Source organism: Pituophis catenifer, unplaced genomic scaffold (genome assembly GCF_029215685.1).
Source record: "Pituophis catenifer annectens isolate HBS135680 unplaced genomic scaffold, rPitCat1.0.hap2 SCAF_4, whole genome shotgun sequence".
Lineage (NCBI taxonomy): Eukaryota > Metazoa > Chordata > Lepidosauria > Squamata > Colubridae > Pituophis > Pituophis catenifer.
In genome coordinates, this window is record NW_027256884.1 from 34,155,930 (window position 1) to 34,178,692 (window position 22,763).

Below are 22,763 nucleotides of genomic sequence, written 5' to 3' on the forward strand. Positions count from 1 at the left end.
ATAGAACTTTAGCAGCAGCAGCTTCTTCTAGTGCTTCAACAGCAACAGACAGCATCTTTCCTTTGCACTTTTGTAATTCTGGAGAGTCTCCCTGAACAAACAGCCTCACCATTTCATTTTCAAGATTATGGTGTAAATTCTCATTGGGCGATTTGTTAAAATGGCAACTTGCTACTAAGGTAGTCTATTATTTCCAAATGATTAGTACAGTTCTGATATCTACTGGTTGTACATGTTAGGATTTAATCCTTCTTGTATAGTAAATAATAAAAGACATGGATGGAAGGGAAGGTAAAATACAGTTTAATTACAAAGATTGATTCCTATAAAATATAACATTTTCATTTTCAGTTTTAGCGCTTCTTCCAGGTGAACTTTCTGCGGGCTCCCTCTTGACCAGGCTTTTTCCGTTCTCTCACACGTGGATCAGAAGTGAGGAGACCAGCTGCACGGAGACGAGGAAGAAATTTACACAATTTAATGAAATGCACAGAGAAGGATGGAGGGACTTAGTCATAAGAGCTGAGGAAAGTCAAAGGGAGATGAGCATTTATCTAGCATTTGAACCTAGGTTTATAATATTAGAAAGTCCTGAGCATTTGCCTCATTTTAAACAGCTCATTAGAATGCTAAATAGCAGAAACTACAGTTTTTTAAGATAAGTAATCGGGAACAAGATATTGAATTTTATTATTTAGGACGAATTGATATATTTTCCTCTATACACTTCTTATTACCTTGCCTCATGAATTCTACTTCATCTTCAGTAATAAAACTACATAAAGCTCTTGCTATGGCTAGGCGAATTGCTCCTGCTTGTCCGGTTCTTCCTCCTCCAGATACAGAGCAGATCACGTCATACTTCTCTAAATGGTCAAGAAATTGGAATGGGAACATCAGCTGTTCTCTGAAAAGTATTAGATATGAATAACAATGTGAATGAGTTAAAATCAGTTAAGAGTAATTTAATAAACCACAACTTTTTTTTCTAGTGATCTGTCCATAGAAATATTTAATTAAGCTAAATCAAATACAGGTAGTCCTCGACTTATGACCACAATTGATTGCAGAATTTCTGTTGTTAAGTGAGACATTTGTTAAGTGAATTTTGGTCCATTTTATGATCATTCTTGCTGCAGTTGTTAAGCGAATCACTGCAGTTGATAAGTAGGTAACAAGACTGTTAAGTGAATCTGGCTTTCCCATTGATTTTGCTTGTCAAAAAGTGACCTTAGGAAACAGCAATGGCCATAAGTATGAGTCAGTTTCCAAGCATCTGAATTTTGATCACATGATTATGGGGCTGCTATGAAGGTTGTAAGTGTGAAAAACGGCCATAGGTCACTTTTTTCAGTGCCATTGTAACTTTGAATGGTCACTAAATAAATTGTTGTAAGTGGAGGACTACTGTACTCAAGTGCTGCTCAGGAGCAGTGTGCATGTTTCAACTTAGAAATGCTCTGAATTTGAGCTTGAAAAACTTCTAGAATGAACAAAACAGCCACTCTGAACATAAACCGTTTCAATTACAAGAGTCTGAATTAAAAATGTCACCCACAGCCCCACTGCTTATTTACTACAAATATTTTCTTTATTTAAATATATCCACATAAAAATACCTACAGTTATCAGAGTACAGTGATAGTCAAAACAGTGTAATATCATTGGAGATTATATTGTTAACATTTAAATTCAAATAAAGCTTCTAAAATAATACTTAAGCAAACTCATTTGCAAGAGAAGAAATGAGAAATAAAGCGAAACATAACCAAAAACTGGACAGACTTCCTAAGCAGATTGGTATTCATTATTCTTTTCTCAAGCCAAACGGACTCTACTAATCTCAAATCCTGGTTTACAGGCTGTACAAATATCTTTTTTCTCTTTGTTTACAATTTCACAGGCAACAATCATAAGCATTTAATAAGGTTCTGATGGGCTGACATGGCTTAGCATGATGCAAAGTATCAACACTTGCAAAGGAAAATGCACTTGTACACAGAAGAGGCCTAAACTAACATACAGTAAAACTGTCATCTTTTCAGAGTAATCTGCAAATGGGTATCTTTGGCTCAATTTGGTACATTTTTTATGTAAACACACACCTTTGAGAAATCTATTCTCACTGTAAATCTGTATTCAAATTTAATTAGATTAGGATCTATTAGTTCTTGGGGTAATTCATATATACAGAAGTTTTAGGATAGCCAAGGATGGCAAAGTTTTGTGGCCAGACTTTCCATTCAGATTTCCAAGTTCATTCTTCTCCCACTGCCTCCAATAAAGTTCACATTTCTGAAAATCTAATATTTTTCAATAGGAATTTTCCAGATGTACAGATTATAAATCTTGTGATCTTCAGATTGTACTGATATATTAACTAAAAACTATGAGAATTACAGTCCAAGATATATTGAGGTACCAATAGTCTGAAGTATTTGATGTTTTACTAACATTTTCACACGTATATTCAAGTTTTCAAAATATGATACCCTGAAGATTTTTTAAAACCTTAAAAATACATGAAAACATTTTTTTTTAGAAAGATACCATTAAAATGGTTTCAGCAAAAAAAGTTCTCTTTTTTAACACTCACCTATCCTGCAACACTGGAAAATAAAGTAAATAATTAACTCCATTTATAGTGAATTTTCCATTTCCATTTGCGTGAAGTGTAGCAGTTGCTGTTGCTGACTTTCTCTTACCTTAAAAAGGGAAAAAAATTCTGTACATTTATTTCATGTTTAGCATTTCAAAATGTTTAACATTTTTTGCATCCACACATATAGCATTTCAAAATGCTAAACAAAAATGAAACTATCTTTTGAAAGGGAAACTCTAGCAAAAGTGAAAGAAAATAAACATTCTTTCAAAGATTAATTCCAAAGATGTTATGCAGCATCTTTCCTAACCAAATGCAACACAAGGAGATTAAGTCGAAAATTGTATTTTGGGAGTGGAAAAGTGGCCTAAGATATGCAAAATTAATCTAGATTCTAAACTTATGAAGGGCTGGAGAGCACTCTAGTGGTACCATTTGATAGCATATAGGAGATATTAACATCTTTCCACAATTAAAAGTTTATGCATGTGTCTGAAAGCAGTAATTGTCAATATTCATTGTCAAATAGGCCCCTGTAAAAAGAGAACGGACTCATGCCATATTGTATACCATGAATACAATGGACATATGTTTTACAAAACTACCACTGTTAAATTTCCTTTTTTCTCCCAGCAGAGGGAGGCATACCCTGATAATTCAAAATGGCAACCAGCATCTAAAAGAAATAATTATTTTGATATATAGTTTCTGTTTGATTTAGAGTATACAGTATTTGAACAGAAATGCAAAGGGGATTATTTTTTTATCTACACTACAAATTGGGTGTGTGCGTCAATACCCACACATACTGTATGCTTTCAAGTCAGTTTTTGACTTTTGGCTATGCTTGGACTAAACCCTGAAAGTTTTTTGGAAAATGTTTCAGGATTGGTTTGCCACTGCCTGCTTCCTAGGGCTGAGATTGTAAAACGCATATTGTTTGTCAAAGAAGTCTGAATAAAGTAAGCCGTGAAGTAATTTAAGTTGCCTCATGAAGTACGGTGGATGCAATATTATATACCATCTTCAATACATATGCCAAATAAGTTAGAAACACAGAATACATTTATAACTATTTGTTTTTAATTTAATGAAACAAATATGACCACACAGAACACAGTGCAATATCACTGGAGGTCTTGGGCAGCATCTTTTTTTTCTTTCTTTATAGACATGTAGCTAATGTTGAGAAATATTTGGATTTTCAGGTTGCCAATTATTTAATTTTGAAATTTAGGAAAAAGCATACCTTCTGCAGTGCTAAAGGCCACTCCTCGTTCATCATATTTTAGGGGTTCAAATGTTTGTTTTTTGGATTGTACAGGTAATTCTTTGCGAAATTTAAGCAGATAATCTTGTTCCATATCACAGTATGGCAGTGTTACTAATCTTTCCAGCAGCTGAATAAACCTTAAATACTGTAGACAATAAAAATTCATTAAGGGATGGTGGTGCAAGTGTAATTGCATTTGTCAACAACTTCTATTTTTATCTGCTTGATCATTTTAGTTCTGTTCTTACTGATAACTTTTGACAGGATGACACTTCTGTTATTTGCATGCTGCTTTCAAAACAACATGCAGATGTATCATTTCCTATGTGAATAAAGATACCTATTTCTATCCCTGCCCCCAACAAATGAATCCACTGCTCAAAACTTTAAGCAAACTTTTTGTCAGACTATCTTCATTAACATCAATCGTGATTTTCAAAAAGAGATTTAACGGGTCTCAAAAAAGTACTTTTTGATGGAAAAGTGGTAAGACAAAAGTCCCAATTAATTTAAGGAAACTATTTTCTAAACTCTACTTGTTGGATTATTTTTATGCAAGTCTATGACTGTAATAAAGATTTGATTTGAGATGATTTTATTTCCTAATAGGTACAGGAAGTGTGCATTTATGCCATTGGTCGTTCAAAAAGGATTTACTTTAGACTTGATTTTAAAAACAAACAATCAAGGTTTTTCAAAATTCAAGAGATACTTGACTCAAAGGGCAACCTCTTGAAATAATTATCCTTTGCTACTATAAATTTTACTGCTTTCATTTGAGCATGTGATTAAAGTAAAGTATCTCACAAGTAATACAGGGCCTCCCGACCACAAGAAATAAAGAAGCAAATTTAGGTTTAACGTCATTTTATACAGCTTGGGCTAGGAAAAGGAAGGAAATAAAGGAACATTTCCTGAATGGCTCAAAAAGTATAACTTTCTGTATGCTTATTTTTTGCTTGCAGAGAACCAAAGGTAGAAGTTAAAAAGAGAAAAGAAATAAATCCTAAATGGATACAATAGAGATAAAATAATGACACTGTCTGCTCAGTACAAGTAACCCAGTGGCAGAATATCAAGATCTGTTCAATATAATCACTTGCCTTACGTGAACTGATCATGTGACTACCCAAACCTGTTAGTTCTGATATCTCATTTCCCACCTGCTCCTTTATATGGGGTAACATCCAACACAGAAGTCTGCTGAACACACACGGGCTTTCCTTACAGTTTGGATAAGAACGTGAGGCAATTTCCAAACATGATTGTCACTGCTCACAATAAAGGGATTGGAAGTATCCAGAGGGAGGTCAAGATGGTGTCCACAAAGACAGAATCCAAAGGCCTCCCCTTTTTATCCGCATTGAATCACATGTGAAAAGAGGGCAGGGCTTTGATCATGCAATACTGGTCACCATTTTGACTTTCCAAACCCCCATCAGATGTTGCTGAAAGGACGGTTGAATAGAAGTGGACACAGTTTCTAATTGATTTGCTGATGTACTGTAACTAGTTATTTAACAGACTGTATATGGGAGTGACAAAATACGTAATGATAATTACATTTGGCTATCAGGAACATGTTAAAGTGGAATGGCAAATTACATGTTTTAATGTTCTCCCTTGAGATAAATCCCTCACTGGACACCACAAAGAGAAAGGTCACAGACAAGACATTAGTAATCTTGTATCCTAAAATACTGTGAGCATTTGAGGGTAGTTTGTGTGTGTGTTTACATAGACATGTTAATATCCATCCAAGTAGAATCACCATCCTGCACAGTATGAAGTGGAACAATTCTGCTGAATATATAAGTTACCTCATAATTTGGGGAAATATAGCTATTCCTGAAATAACATACAAAAAACTACTTCATCTCATAGCCATTTAGGGATGTGTACTTATGGGACTCAAACCAAAAATATGAATAATTCCCATGTCCCAGGGAATTTTCCCCCCAGAATCCTTACAAGCACTAAATGTTCCGTTAGGATACGGGGTTCATTAAATAAAGGAGATTAATTACTCACATTCTGATCTGACAGTATTTCCACTAACATTTCTTCCAATTCCTCTTTAATCAGCCATCTGCTGCCAATCAGGTTCCTGTTTAAAATATCACATATATTCTCTTTTAACTAATCATGCAATTAAAGATAAGATTGCAGCTAGACCGTACACTTAATTTGGAAATATACTTTCCTTATGCTGGAGGAAATGCAGGCTAGAATTGTAACTTAGCAAGCAGGTTAATTTGTTAAAAAGTTAATAATTAAAAATCTAGACATCATTTTCTACAGGATTTTAACACATAAATACATAACACTCGTATTACAATTCCCACACCCAAAGGTAGGATGTGAAGTTTTTAAAGAGATTTCAATACCATTTCTGAATCCAATCTGACCTGAGGCAGACCAGCCTCTTAGTTCAACAAATATAGAAAATAATATATATAGTGGGGCAAAAAAGTATTTAGTCAGCCACCAATTGTGCAAGTTCTCCCACTTAAAAAGATGAGAGAGGCCTGTAATTGACATCATAGGTAGACCTCAACTATGAAAGACAAAATGAGAAAACAAATCCAGACAATCACATTGTCTGATGTGGAAAGAATTTATTTGCAAATTATGGTGGAAAATAAGTATTTGGTCAATATCAAAAATTCATCTCAATACTTTGTTATATATCCTTTGTTGGCAATGACAGAGGTCAAACGTTTTCTGTAAGTCTTCACAAGGTGTTCTTCACACACTGTTGCTGGTATGTTGGCCCATTCCTCCATGCAGATCTCCTCTAGAGCAGTGATGTTTTGGGGCTGTCACTGGGCAACACGGACTTTCAATTCCCTCCAAAGGTTTTCTAGGAGGTTGAGATCTGGAGACTGGCTAGGCCACTCCAGGACCTTGAAATGCTTCTTAAGAAGCCACTCCTTCATTGCCCGGGTGGTATGTTTGGGATCATTGTCATGCTGAAAGACCTGAAGATAAAAGTTTCATCTTCAATGCCCTTGCTGATGGAAGGAGGTTTGCACTCAAAATCTCACGATACATGGCCCCGTTCATTCTTTCCTGTACACGGATAAGTTGTCCTGGTCCCTTTGCAAAGAAACAGCACCAAAGCATGATGTTGCCACCCCCATGCTTCACAGTAGGTATGGTGTTCTTTGGATGCAACTCAGCATTCTCTGTCCTCCAAACACGACGAGTTGTGTTTCTACCAAACAGTTCTACTTTGGTTTCATCTGACCATATGACATTCTCCCAATCCTCTTCTGGATCATCCAAATGCTCTCTAGCAAACTTCAGACGGGCCCGGACATGTACTGGCTTAAGCAGGGGGACACATCTGGCACTGCAGGATCTGAGTCCCTGGCGGCGTAGTGTGTTACTGATGGTAGCCTTTGTTTCGTTGGTCCCAGCTCTCTACAGGTCATTCACTAGGTCCCTCTGTGTGGTTCTGGGATTTTTGCTCACCGTTCTTATGATCATTTTGACCCCACGGGGTGAGATCTTGCATGCAGCCCCGGATCGAGGGAGATTATCAGTGGTTTTATATGTCTTCCATTTTCTAATTATTGCTCCCACAGTTGATTTCTTCACACCAAGCTGCTTGCCTATTGCAGATTCAGTCTTCCCAGCCTGGTGCAGGTTTACAATTTTGTTTCTGGTGTCCTTCGACAGCTCTTTGGTCTTCACCATAGTGGAGTTTGGAGTGTGACTGGTTGAAGTTGTGGACAGGTGTCTTTTATACTGATAACAAGTTCAAACAGGTGCCATTAATACAGGTAATGACTGGAGGACAGAGAAGCCTCTTAAAGAAGAAGTTACAGGTCTGTGAGAGCCAGAAATCTTGCTTGTTTGTAGGTGACCAAATACTTATTTTCCACCATAATTTGTAAATAAATTCTTTCCAAATCAGACAATGTGATTGTCTGGATTTGTTTTCTCATTTTGTGTCTCATAGTTGAGGTCTACCTATGATGTCAATTACAGGCCTCTCTCATCTTTTTAAGTGGGAGAACTTGCACAATTGGTGGCTGACTAAATACTTTTTTGCCCCACTGTATTGAGTATAGTGTTAGATTAGCCTTGACACATTTCTTTTAATTTTAAAAAAGTAAATATGAAGTTGCAATAGTACAAAGTTATAACAACCAACCTATAGATCTCATAGGCATTTTTAGAAATTATAAATGGGGCAGTGCAAATTGGTATATATGTGCTTTTATTTTCTCAGAAATATATCAATTTACTCACGAACACAAATATAGAAACTGAACAAATTATAATTAGAAGCAGGGAAAGAGAAGAGGAAAGAAGAGGAAGAATGGACTATCTCAGTTTGTCAGTAAACGACATTTTGTGGCAGAAAATATGCCCATTGTTATTTTTTATTAGCACCAATTATATGCTTCCAAAATTAAAACGTCATTCCCAAAATACTGGAATGAATGTTGAGCTACTTATTTTACTATTATTTCTTTTTGTGGTCTCTTTTCCTCACTCAGTTTATCCAGTGGTGAAATGTAAAATTTGTTACAACCGGTTCTATGGGAGTGGCTTAGTGGGGGGTGGGTAATGTGACTGGGTGGGCATGGCCAACTTTTTTTTTTTTACTTTTAAAAGCATTTTTTTAATAACTTCTTCGGCTGAAGAGGTTGTAGAAAAAATGCTTTTAAAAGTAAAAAAAAGCCTCTGATGATCGCGCGGGCGGGGGGGGGGGGGCAGGGATTTTTGCTACCGGTTCTCCGAACCACCCACCGCCATCGCTACCGGATCGGGTGATCCGGTCCGAACCGGGACCATTTCACCCCTGGGTTTATCTCTACTTTATTCAGCTTACATCAATGTTTTTCCTAACTTCCTAAAGATTCTTCCATTTTCAGAGTTAATCATTTCTTTCCCCTGGATTTACATATATCGTAGGAGATCTTTTTGAACTCATGAATTCATATTATAATCTGGGCCTAACTATTGTTTTGGAATTTTCAATTTGAGTCACTGTGGTCATGATTATATTTGGGTTCAATTGATTTCAATTTCTTTTTTCATTTGTAATCCATTGTCAATCGTTTATCTGGCTTTTCACCTAATAGTAACTGCTCTCCTCAATCAATATTACTTACATTTCTCTTTCAACAACAGGCCCAATACTGAAGCCAGAGACTATTAATCCTTCTGAAAATGCCCAATTCTAATTCCACATGCCAGGAATTTATCTGCTCTAAAACCCTTATATCTTTGTAAACACTGCAAACAAGTTATCCTTTGAGATAAACACTTTTGTTTAAATTTAGGCACATCTATGGATATCCCATGAAGACATAACTTTCACTAGCTATTTCTGTGATGAGTACAGTATGTACTGTGGCTCTTAGAGCATTTAAAACTTGAAAGAAGTTATGGCAGCTCAGTGTTTGATCCATTAGGTGATCTCCTTTCCAAGAAATTATATTCTTTTCCACTAATCTATTGTTCACTATCTATGCTTTTACATTTGAATCTCTCCTAAAATTGTATCTTTTTTCTTATATCACTTCCCATAGCTTTATGTAAGCTGTCCAAAGTCTTACAAATAGAATGGGGTATAAATGTTAATAAATCAAAAAATTCCTAAAGATATGATAAAGCATCATAGAAATGCACGTGTATCAAAACTAATCTCATCTTCCTCAGTTAAAGCTGTTACAGGAGTCCTGTTAAAACATGTAACTAAAGTATTTATTTAATTTACTTAACTAATTAAATTTAGGCACTACTCAGCTCTAAAATATCTCTGGGTAGCTCATAACATCAAACAAATTACAAAACAGAAACAGCATCTGACCATTTAATATACAATATGTTCAAAGATTCCTCCAACAAAGGGGTCCAACAATCTACCTAGGCAGAAGCTATGAGAGACAGGTAATCTCTCAAATAATTTGGTTCTATGGCATACAGTCCTTTATACGTGATAACCAGTACCCTGGATTGTATCCAGTCATATCGTGGCAACCAGTGCAGCTTGCAAAGCAGCAACATCTGGGCATACCAAGGCATGCCCATCGCTGCCTGTACCCTGCATTCTGTACAAACTAAAGCCACTGAGTGATCTTCATGGGCTCTTAATGAGCATATTGGGCATTTAAATCATATTGCAATAGTCAAACCTAAGTGACTGCCTGAAAGGCCTTTCAACCCATGGAAAAGCACAACTTATTCAAAAGCTGTACAAATGCTTTCTTGGCCACAGCTACCATGTGCTTTTTGATCAGGAGCTGGAAGCCCAAGAAAATCACCAGATTGTTGAATAGAGAAGTGCAGCTCGGCTCAAAATAAAAGATAGAACATCTTCAAATCTGGACCCCCTAATATCCACAATCAGTCAGTAGGATAAGTCAAAATTGGTTTCTCCCCATCTAGCCTTGCATCTTGCAGACCTGAATCTCAACATCATTACTTGTTGAAAGATATAATTGTATATTATCAACATGCTGATGGTATTAAACCTGAAGTTTCAGAGGGCCTCACTCAACTTACATGAGGAACAAAGAGAGGCATCCCATAAAGGAAAGACTGAAGAGACATATTTTCCCCTGTCAATATTGACAGGAAGGAAGGAAGGAAGGAAGGAAGGAAGGAAGGAAGGAAGGAAGGAAGGAAGGAAGGAAGGAAGGAAGGAAGGAGGGAGGAATCAATCTTAAAATTATGCCCCCAATACCGAACACCTACAGCTCCCCCCCCCCCAAGCATACTATTGATGGTATGAAAAGCTGCTATCGAATCAAGGAGCACAAAGATAGATGCATCACTTCCATCCACCACCCAAAAGTCATCAACAAACACAACAATGCTATCTTTATACTAAATCCTTGCCTGAAACCTGACTAAAACAGATCCAGATAATCCACTTCCTCAGGACTCTGCAAATGCAATCTAACCACCTTCTCTGAAAAGGGAAGACTGAAGACAGGACAATAATTGTCCACGATATAAGAATGACCACTTGAGGAAAACATGCACTATTGCCTCCTCCAAGGTCAAAAGCACCATCCCTTTTGTAAAAAAAAGCCAACACCATCACACATACTCAATTGTTGATTATTTTCCTGAAGCCTTTATAATCAAGGAGGAACCTGACTCTAACTAACAGATAGTCAGACTGACAGCTTGGAGAATCTTTTCTACTTCCTTTAAGAATCCCCAATTCACATTCAACCCAGGCCATACTACAAGAGTAAACCTCAGGCATTTCAACCTAATCTGCCTAAGTCAGAATTCAGCTCCAAGCTGATCTGAGGGACTGCTTGCCAAATTGTTAGGATACTGTGTTTTTCACAGCAGCTCCACAGATGATCCAGGGATCCATCCTTCTTCAGCAGAAATTAGGTCACCCTAAACAAGGCCAACAGATAACACTCAGTAGATGAAGTAAGGGTGAATAAATATTTTCATTTTGTCATCCTTATCACTGGAAGGTAAAACCAAATATGGGTTCCTACCCATAGTTAATCTCCAAGACTTCCTCCAATGTTGTTCTAGGTCTCCTTAATTTCATCTTCTTAATTTCATCTGACAAATATGTCAAAAGGGATATGCCACATAAAGATGTTATGGTCCAAGACTTTGGCCAAACCACATATCACCTTTTGGATCCATCAGAGGGATAACCAAATATGCTCTTTCATTACATCATTATAAAATGATGGAAATTTTACATAGAAATGACTATATAGAAATGCATCTACACTGGTTCCGCCCGGTTCTGCCGAGCCGGTAGTATGATGATGTCACCGAACCGGTTCTGCCCCCCACCCCACCCCGTTATTCTTACCTTTTATTTGGCCCCACCCCCAATCTATTGCTGCCTCCCGAGTCCCAGCTGATAGCTAGAGGGAAAAAAACTGTTTAAACTCTTGCCGCGGAGCTTCAAAGGGCCGCCCTATAGCTGATCAGTGTTAAAAGAAAACAAATGAGTAGACCGATGCCTGCAAAAATAAATGGGTAGACCGGTGCCTGCAAAAATAGAGAGCCTGGTGGCTCAGCAGACTGATAGCACTGTGATTAACACCAGCTGTCTTTAATTACTGTAAGTTCAAATCTCACCAGACTCAAGGTTGACTCAGCCTTCCATCCTTTCTAAGGTAGGTAAATTGAGGACCCAGTTTGTGGGGGCAATAAGCTGACTTTGTATAAATATACAAAAGTATGAAGGCTATTGCTTAACGCATTGTAAGCCGCCCTGAGTCTCCGGAGAAGGGCGGCATATAAATCAAATTAAAAAAAAAATACATGAGTAGATCAGTGCCTGCAAAAATAAATGGGTAGACCAGTGCCTGCAAAAATGCATGAGTAGATCAGTGCCTGCAAAAATAAATAGGTAAACCAGTGCCTGAAAAAATAAATGGGTAAATTGGTACAGCTCTGCAAACAGTTAAAAGCCTGGTAGACCAGTACCTTTGCTAAATCCTAAATAATTGTCACATGACCATCAAGCAACACCCACAAAATAAGCCACGCCCACAGAACCGGTAGTAAAAAATTTTAGAACCCACCCCTGATCTACACCTATCTTCCTTATTCATTATAATCTGAGAGACAACTTACATAGGCGCTTTATCCTCAGAAAGCAATCCTTGAGCATTCAGTTGATTTTGATAATCTTGAATGTGCAGTATCTTACTGTATATCTCCTAGAATACAGAAAATATATATAAATCAGTTCCAGTTGTGAAATTTCCACAGAAAAAATTGGTAAATTATAAGTTAAAGCTCAACTTCAAGAAAATATATACTTTTTTTGAGCAGTGTATATTTCCTACTTGCAGACAGGAAATCAGGCAGTGACTGTCAGGATAACATGAATATTAACTAATGAAAAAAAAAACAAATATGTGAATACTACTGCACTCATGACCCAATAGTGAATTTAAACGGTTGAGTAATTTGCGAACAGAATGCTGAAGTAGAGTTTTGTTCTAAAGCAGAATATTTCTTATTTAAATCAAATTCTTGTTTTTATAAATTCTAAATATAATTTGGTATCCTTGCTAAATTGTCCCTTAATTTTCATATTCATTTACTGCATTCATATCCAATCTTTCCACCAAGAATTCCAGAAAGTATGCATCAGGATTCCTTTCATTTCATTTCCACACAATTCTTTGAGAAAGTATGTGGGCTCCAATCACTTAGTGGGCTGAATGGAGAACCAAATACATCTTCCAAATTTCTCACTGACATGAGCTGTAAACATCTTGATAAAAAATAAATAAACCAAGCTATTCAAATATGTAATTCCAAACATGCATGGCAACTGATTCCCCAGGCTGTATTATAATATTATGTGCATTTAGCTATGAAATAAAAGTGTTCAAACTGTAGGTTAAAAACAGTCCTTTGTATCTAGGATAGAGTTCATCACCTTCATGATATACAGTACCTTACTGTTAAATAAACAATGAACATAAACTAAAGATAATTTGAAGACTTTTTACATCTTATTAAAGTACATTTCAATACAGAAAATGTTACTTGTAATTGACTTCCAAGTTTTCTTTAAAAATGTTCATAATATATTAATAAACACTGTAAGGGCAGGTAAATACTATTCACAAGCAAACAGAACAGACAATATAATGATATATATTATCTGAAAAAGTTTTACAAAATATACAAAGATTAACATGTGGAAAGCATTCACATCTGAAACAGTTGAAGAATGTATCTTAACTTCTTCAAAATAGATAGGCAAAGATTTTACTAACAGATATTCCTGTCTCTTAAAATATGTTGTATTTTGTAGCAGTTGTACTACTCTACCAACTGTTGTAGCAGTTGGTAGAGTAGTATGAGGACCTTGGAAAATATATTCAAATGTGGTGTCTCTATACCTACTAAGATAAGAATTGTGCAAGCCATGCTATTCCTTCTGACACTTTATGAAAACAAAAGCTGGACTTTGAAGAAGCAGGATATGGAGAATATTGAGAGTTTTGACCTTTGGCATTGGGGAAAACTCCTGACAATACAGTGGACAGCCAAAAAATAAACAAACAAATGGATCATCAAACAAATGAACCCATAGTTCTCACTAGAGGCACAAATGGTCAAACTCAAATTATCCTATTTTCCACACATTATGCAAAGGCCTAACTCACTGGAAAAGGCTCTAATACTGGAAAAGGTGGATGGACAAGACGACAACCAGAAGCAAGGTGAATGTATTCAGTTAAAGTGGTGATGAGTACACCATTGGAACACCTGAAAGACTAGGTTAGGGATAGATTATCATGAAGAATATATATGTGGTCACCAGGAGTCAAAAATGACTTGATGGTAATCAATCAATCAATCAATCAATCAGTCAATGCCTCTATGACATACATACAATAACCATTTTGAAATACATTTTATGAAAGACTTATGTGCCATATTTGTATTTTTTCATGATACAGGAGAATAGTATCTCTAAGTTTGTTACTTAATAAGATGGATAATATAAACAATGTTCTGTCTAAATAAACAAGAATTTGTGGTCTGCACTAACCAGTGTTCAGCAGAAGCTTGTTGAAAGTATGCAGGCATTATGAGCTCAAACATATAAGTTACATAAGAAATAGAACAAAGAGGGTGGCTAGTGTAGGCTAACTTCTTCAACTAATGTATCTCAGACTATACAGACTATACTCCAAATGTTGGGTCAAAATTCTCCAGATTGTATTTCATAACAATTTAAATGATAGGGACTAAGTTGATAAAGGTTAATATTGATTTTCCAAAGAAGTCTAATATTATTATCTTACAATTTTTTTCTGTATAAATAGCCAAAGCGTTCAGTTAGAGGTATTATTATGCTCATATATTTAGGAAAAATAGCATACAGTATGTCAGAAATGTTAAACAATGTTATAAATGATAAAGGATTGTCTAAACAACGCACAGCAAATTAAATTTTAAAGTGAAGGTTTTGAACTTAAATATGCTTCTGGTGTCTCTTAGCTTAAGCGCAGTACGCATTTCGTGCTTTGTGCATGGTTGCATGACAAATCATGCTTAATAAAATATGTATCCGTTTCTTAATGGAAATATTTCTAAATGCACTGATACTATCTAAGCAACTACGTAAATATCCTACCATAATTACACTTTGTTTGTTGAAAGAATTTCAAATGAAGAAACATTTAATCAAATGGGGAGCCTGGCCACTTGAAAATACTGTGCATCTAGAAAATCACCAACACTGTTTTTTTTTCAAAGGCAAGAGCTACGAATGTTAAGAAGTTGTACTCCTTGTAATTTTTCTATAATTTCTTCATTATGATGGAATGCAACAAAACATCTTGCCCTTGGCTTGCTCTGTTTCAGCCAAAACAAATGCAAATGGCCTGTCAGATGACAGCTGCTTGATAAGGCCCCTCTACAAGACCTGCATGCTTTACTTTTTTCCGTGAAACTTGGGATGAAAGGCAGAAGGCAGGAAGAGAATTAATGTAGCATACAGTCTAAAGGCAATGCTACAACCGTGATTAAGTAGAAAAGCTAAAAGGCACAGATTTTCCACAGCCTCTCTGCGTGCAACCCATCCGTGTAACAAGTTGACAGGCATAGTGCGTCAGCTCCATCATCCTCTCCGACAGCTAAAACGCAGTGCTGCATCCCTTTTCAGAGAAAATTTGCGTCTGCACCATGAAGCGTTGTACATTATTTCTTAGCACTGCAGGGGGGCTCAAGTCCATATGGAACCTTCACAAATATTACCACAGATCAAACCAGCAGCGTTTCAAGGCAGATTTGACATACCTATTTAAATGAACAGTAGGGGTCCTCAGGCTGCCTCAGGCTGTGCAGGAGAAAACTCTCTGGAAAGCCTAGGCTGCAGCTCCATTACTCAGCAAAGACACCCTCTACATTTATCATTCATTTCATTTCTGCCAGGGCAAGAAGCTCATTTGCCCAAGGTCAACCAAAAGAAAAAAAAAATAATTCCTCTCTTCTCCTTCTAAAGAAATAAATGTACCTGACAAGTGGGGATTTTGTCCTTTGGGTGCAGAGAGTACAAACGAAGATAACTCCAAAAAACACAGGAAAACAATCCTCTTCACAGAGAAAGTCCTCTAAATGCTATTGCACCTTTAGTGTTACAGCACCCAGTAACAAGAGAAACTGTCTTTTGACAGCAGCACTATGCTGAAAAGTATTATTATTTTTTTTCAGGAAAATGGGCATTTCATTTTTTTGTAACTATCAATACTGATTCAGGTTTCCCGAAGTCAATAGACTAAGGTTTACAAATGCATATATTGTGCAAATGCAATAAATGTTGCACTTTGAGGTAAGTAAGTTCAGAGCGTACAGTGGAAACCCACGTAGTAATTGTAGTGAGAACAGTGGGGGAAGAAACAGTATAATCCTTGAATTTTTGAGATTTAAAAGGAAATTGCAACTGAATACAATCAAATGAAATATTGGACTTAAAAAAGCAGATTTTAATAAAGTGAGAGCAATTTTTAAAGATATAATGAAATCAGACCCCTAAGTAATATCAATGAAGACTAAACATAAAACAGCAGAAGGAACTTGTTTTTATTCTTCAATACTATTAATTAATTGGATCAAGTAATGGAGGAAATGTTCATCACATTTCCAAAGAACAGTTGAAGTAACTGGGCTTGTTTAGCCTTTAGGAAAGATGATTGATTATGAGTACAATACCATTCTCCAAGTATTTGAAAAGATGTCACAAAGTAGAAAATAAACACTGGTTTTATCTCATTCAAAAGCTAACAACTAATTAATTTAATTTACAGGAAAGCAAATTCTAATTGAATGTTTGCTTGTTTCTTTAAAAAGAGGCAGTTCTTTCATTTGTCTCTGTATCTTACAGATGAGCAATTTTTAGGAAAAGCTGCAGAAATAATTTTAGATTCTCTCCATACTAAAAGAGCATATCCAGATTTTTTTATAATTTTCCAAGCTAATAAAAAAAAACCTCTCAAATGGAAAATAAGGCCATATGCTAGCTAATAATTTATTAAATGAAAACACCTGAAGGAAGCAATTGAAATGCAAAACAGAATAAATACGGATTAATGACCGATCATGGGATTAGAAGATTTCTATCAGTATTTTTGATGGCAGAGCCACTAGTATATTATCACTTCAACCAAACAGCCATAAGAGCTGTGCCAGAATGGTGAACTGAAAGTTGCTGCAGGATGGTGTCTATAGCCCCTATAGAAAGGTTTTAAAGATAATTCCCCTGCAATTGAATTTGAGGTGGAAATTTGTTGTTTATTTACTTGTAAGTGCTATATAGTAAGCTTTTAAAGCAACTTTTGGCCATTAAGACTTTGCTTCAGAATGCTCTAAGAAAAGTTAAAAACACATATTACATGTTCTTCACTTTCTTTAGAGCTCTCTCTCATATAAGAATGTCTATCGGTAGCCCTCAACTTACAATGGCAACCAGGACCAAAATTTCCATTGCTATTCAATGCAGTCAAAAAGCATGATTAGTACATGCTTAAAGCATGAGTAGCTTGGTGATGGCAAACTCTGCAGTAGCCATTGTTAACTGAATCCCAAGGTCCTTTGGTGAAGCAACTTCCTGCTGGCTTCCCACAATCAGAGGCAGTGGGGAAACTGGCAGGTAGTTGCAAGTTCCAGGTCTGCAGGGAGATAAATGATTATTGCCAGGTGGGCGGAGACAGGGGTGTACAGGGTTGGGAGAAGAAGAGTGTGTGAGAGGCTCAACATAGATATATGAAAGGTTCGGGAAGGAGTAAAGGGGTATGCTATAGGCACCTTGTAGATATGAGATGTGAGAAACACAGCGCAAGTCGGAGGGGCACACGGTTTGTGTGAGAGGTGCACTGCAGGTTGGAAAAGGACGAGGAGAATGAGTGGGCAGTCAGGAACGGGTTGGTGAGGATGCAAGGGGCTGCATGAGAGGTGCTGCGTGGGTTGAAAAGGGTGCAAGGGGATGCAACAAGGTATCACATGGATCAGGGAGGATGCACAATGGCTGACATAGTGCAAGCAGAGTGGCTGGGGAAGATGCACAGGTGGGGGAAACTTAGTCCAGGAACTTGTGATTTTCTCCGCTGACTTTCTGGGAAAGCCAACACAAAAGGTTGCAAATAGAAATCACATGATTGCAGGGTACTTAGTAATTGGCCGTAACTGAAAACAGGTTGCAGGGCACACAGATTGTGCTCATGTGACAGATGGGATGACCTGAACTAAAAGGATTGGTTGTAACCACAATTTATTCAGTACAGTCATTTGGAACAATCACTAACTTTGTAGGTTGTAGGTCAAGAACTATGAGAAGCACTTTGGCTGTCTTCCTTCTTGTTCCCTGGTTACTCCTTCAACTTTCTTTCAACCCACTTCTCATATTTTTAGTTTTCACCTTGTCATTCTTTGCTAGACATCTTATTTTAAACAGAGCAGCCTCAACTATGGTGAAGTCCACCACTTTTCATTTATATATCAGATTGACTGCAAACCATCACAGAAGTAATAAACAGATTTGTAGTGTGCCCAAATCTCAAGCTAGTATCTGAATTAATGTTTAAATGTTAAAGTATTGTAAGAATTTCATAAATATATTTTTTATAATGCTTTCAGTTGAAAAATACTATATTTTAAATAGAATTATAACCACTGAAGACTGGCCTATGATTGGAAATGTGTGGTATATTGATGAACAAAGTAAATAATTTTTTAATAGTTAGATCTATTTAATACTGATGGAACCAAACCAAAGCTTAATTGGAGAATAAGCTATTAATTCCTTATTTGGTAATTAGTTTTTCTCAAAAGAATATTGCAATTTAAATGTGTACATTGAGGAGAAAAAAAATTAAACCACTTACATGCATTAAAGAATAGTATGACTGCTTGCCAGTATAAAAAAGAAAATTAAATGGACGACCATCTTCATCCCATTGAATAACTGAAGAAATATAACATAAACAGCAGTAACTATACAACTCTAAGCGAATATACAATTCCCCCCACCCCAAAGAGGACGCCTTTTGTATCTGAAAGAGATAACATTAACTACAGTATTTCCATAATCCTCTCAATCAATTTTTTAAATCTAAACAATCATACAATATATGTGAATGATCATAGGATTGTTTTCCATATACAATACTCTTATCCCAAGTAAAACACAACTAGAGACTTTGCAAAGCATCTGATTATGTGCTTGGATAACAGAACAAGAAAAACCAAGAATTTAAGTTGACAGACCAGACATTGGATGGGACATATATTAATGCTTTGGAACCTACCCTATATACAAAGCATATGCAAATCTCCACTTACCACTTGTCTTTGGAAACACTTTCTCAGGGTGCTATTTAAAGTAGAGAAAAAATAGTTTATTAATATAATTATTACTGTACTGAGATAATTATATTCTGATTTTGGTAGCACTGCATAATGTTCTTACCTTCATCAAAGGCCTGGCCCTTTTATCAAATAGACCAGAAGGAAATAAATAGGCAATTGCTTTCTGTAAACAAAAATGAAATTAGACTTTTAAAAAATATAATGATAATCATAACTTCCTATTAGAATATTGGCTTTTGATATCATATAATTATTATTTCAATTAGTAGATAATGGAACTGAAAGTGTAAGTCCATTAAGTGATAGTAGATGCAAAAAAGAAAAAAGGGGTGTGGGTATTAACATAACTTCAGAATGAAGGAAGGAGACCTTTAAAGCAGATATTCAAATGCATATTCACTTCATTCACATTCCAAAAGCAAAAGTTAATTTAAGAGTGAAAAAATCATTCAGAATTAAGAAATCTAATCAATCTAGTATTAACCACAAAGTTATCTACCATTGGCTCATAACTTCAGAATTCTATTTTTAAGTTCTTATATAATTTGCTTGTTAGTAATACCTGGTAATACTAAATATCAGAATTAATTCATGTACTGTCCTTCTAATAAAGGAACATATATAGTTGAGTTCCCCAGGATGTTCTGGAATGAAGAGAAGGAAATAAATTCCCTTTTGAAAACCCATAAGAAAATTTCAGATTAGTTTATTTTGTTTTGTTTGTGCTTTCAGGAAAAATAAACATGATCATTAGCACTGATAAAGATTTCTGTGAAATTTCAGGAGTTTTATTTCCATGCAGCTAAAATAACAGGGACTATATATAAACTTTGCTGATCGTTGCCGTCATCATTCTCTAGACAGGCATAAATTTTAGCTCCACTTTTCTCCTATTAAAATAATGGCATTATTGATAAAGCTTGATTTTTAAAAACTGAGTTAATGTTAATGCAAGAGAAGCAGGAAAGTTGAATCCATTCAAGACAATTTCAAGCTCTTTTGACTGATAGCTTCCATTTGTCTATAACAGTGATGGTTAACCTTTTTGGTGCCACGTGCCCAAGGCACGCACACACACACACGAATGCATGTGCATGTGCCACAACCCCCAAAATGCCCTGCACATGCATGCATGTTCCCTGCGCATGCGCCCCCCTGCGCATGCATCCTGGGCCGTTTTGGCGTCCAAGTTGGTGCAGGAGGCTTTTCAGGCCCAAAATAGGGTGGGGGGGAGGAGGTAGCTAGGACTCGATGGGGGGTAGAAACTGCAAAGATCAGAGAAGACATGGAAGGCAGGAGGCAGCTAGGACTCGATGAGGGAGAAACTGTGGAGATCATGTCCTAGCTTTCTCCTGCATTCCTGCCTTCTCCAATCTTTGCAGTTTCTCCCCCATCAAATCCTAGCTGCCTCTTGCCTTCCACAATCTCTAAGTTTCTCCCCCCAACTGAGTGCCTCTTGCCTTCCGTGCCTCCTCTGATCTTTGCAGTTTCTCCCATCACGTCCTAGCTTTCTCCTGCTTTCCTGCCACGGAGATGCATCTGCAGAGGGTGGAACCTGCAGAGATCAGGGAAGGCCCTGCCCCCGTGCATGCGCGGCAGAGACCCGAAGACCAACTGGCCGATGGGAGGTGCGCACATGTGCGGTGGAGCTGGGCTGAGGTGACGGCTGGCGTGCCCACAGAAAGGGCTCTGCGTGCCCCCTGTGGCACATGTGCCATAGGTTCGCCATCACTGGTCTATAAAATAGTAGCACTTTACAATTCTTTGGATTCTGGTCATTTTTCACTGTTACAACTAATTCTGTGTGAAAATTCAGGCAATGTACTGTCAATCAACAGACTAGAAATGTAGATTCTCTCAACCACAGAAGTACTTGAAGAATTGAATAATGGGTAGAGAACTGCTACAAGCTACAAGCTTGTAACTACTGGAATGCAAAATTTTGGAATTCAAACAGCCATGAATTTGAATTATTTCAAATTCTAAGCTTTTATTGCACTCCTGTATGAAGCTTGTTTGTTCCAGTATATAGGCAGAAAAATATATTGTAACCTTCTAACGATTACCTGAAGGGATTCTAAGGAAGTTAGTTGACAAAATGGAGAACTGTTTTATTCAGGGAGAAAAAAAATATTTAAAACAGGGGTGTCAAACTCATGTCATCATGGCGGTGTCACCTGACATATTGGGACTTTTTCCCCTTTCGCTAAACGAGGCATGGGTGTGGCCAGCATGTAACGCATCTGGCCGTGGGCTGGGAGTTTGACACCCCTGATTTAAAACAAGAATATATAAACTGCTCTGTCTCAATAGGCAATTGAATTGTGACTTAAAAGTAAAGTCTTGGTTTTTCCTAAGATAAAAGAAAATAATTCACTTATTTTAAGTGAAGGCTTATAAGAAGGCTGATTTAATTTTACTTCAACATTGTACAGTTAATAAAATCTGTTGCTTTGCAAATTCTAATTAGAGGATTCTGAGCAGCAAACTTGTTACCCAAAGTTATTATGTCAACAGAGATGGGTAATAGGAATGGTGCTAAGTAATGGAACCAAATAAGGAAACAGTTCTGAGGCACAAGTTTTTTTCAGGGTGGAGGTGGGACTAAATTTACTAAGAAGTTTATCCCACAAATGTTTGCAACAATGAAGAAATGTTTAGTTGCTCCCAAGGATATAATAAATGGAGACCTAGGGTGGCTACGTGCTCCTTGTGAGCCTAGTACATGAAAGGCTGTGAGGAAGGCTGTGTATTTTTAGAATTTTGTATTAAGGAGGCATGATGTGCTTGAATGATCATTTGTTACACCTGTTAATTATTTTGAAATGTTTTTATTGCAATGCCGTGATACCCACATAGTGCAGTCATATACAATCATGTATAATTCATTATGAGAATGAATGTTAAACTATTGTGTCAAGAAATAGTAATGCAAAAAAAATTATCCACAGTGATAAGAAATAGACTCAAGCAAGCAGTTAATATTTTCTTTTCTGAAGAACTGTGTTGCATTATAATTATATTAACTCAAGGATATTTCTTATCAATGGTATTTTCTGTGGACACAGACTGGTTTGTCAGCACTGTCAACCTACTTAATATGTGTGGAGTGTATAAAGATCTCACCTATTACTTTATTAATATCTTATTGGCATTCCAAACAGGGATTCTGAGAACTCAGCAGCAAACAAAAAGGATTAGCTTGATTTTATAGAAGGGTATTTTGATTCTCTTAGTGGCTTGATGAATTCCCATTTGTTAGTCAATGGGGATATTGTACATACACAAAATAGGTGAACATCCATTTGTGAACAAATGGGGATTAATTATAATGACAATAGAAAAACCCATAGTGAGCCAACGGATATTAAACACCACATAAAGCAACATGTCAAAAGAATATATTATGGAATATTGGGACCAACTGTGTATACATAAGTAGTTTTCTCTATATTTGCTTCTGTTTGATGATTCAAATAATCTCAGCTATGAAAGCAAAAAATCCTGACTGCAACACTGCTATAATTAAAGCAGAAT

At 36.5% G+C, this 22,763-nt stretch overlaps 1 protein-coding gene across 2 annotated transcripts in view; it reads right to left on the reverse strand.

The window, feature by feature from the left end:
- Window positions 1-280: 280 nt before the first annotated feature.
- The window catches only part of MRPS9 (mitochondrial ribosomal protein S9), a 46,821-nt gene continuing 24,338 nt past the window's right edge, over window positions 281-22,763 (reverse strand). Inside the window, exons 3-11 of one of the 2 annotated variants that reach the window (XM_070943121.1) lie at window positions 19,327-19,389; window positions 19,200-19,230; window positions 18,743-18,822; window positions 12,468-12,553; window positions 5,907-5,982; window positions 3,852-4,020; window positions 2,597-2,705; window positions 738-907; window positions 281-445 (exon numbers count right to left, since the gene is read on the reverse strand). In XM_070943121.1, the coding sequence (XP_070799222.1) occupies window positions 354-445; window positions 738-907; window positions 2,597-2,705; window positions 3,852-4,020; window positions 5,907-5,982; window positions 12,468-12,553; window positions 18,743-18,822; window positions 19,200-19,230; window positions 19,327-19,389 (876 nt within the window). In that variant the 3' untranslated portion in view covers window positions 281-353. The remainder of the gene's footprint in view (window positions 446-737; window positions 908-2,596; window positions 2,706-3,851; window positions 4,021-5,906; window positions 5,983-12,467; window positions 12,554-18,742; window positions 18,823-19,199; window positions 19,231-19,326; window positions 19,390-22,763) is intronic. The other variant, XM_070943122.1, reaches the window with a different exon arrangement.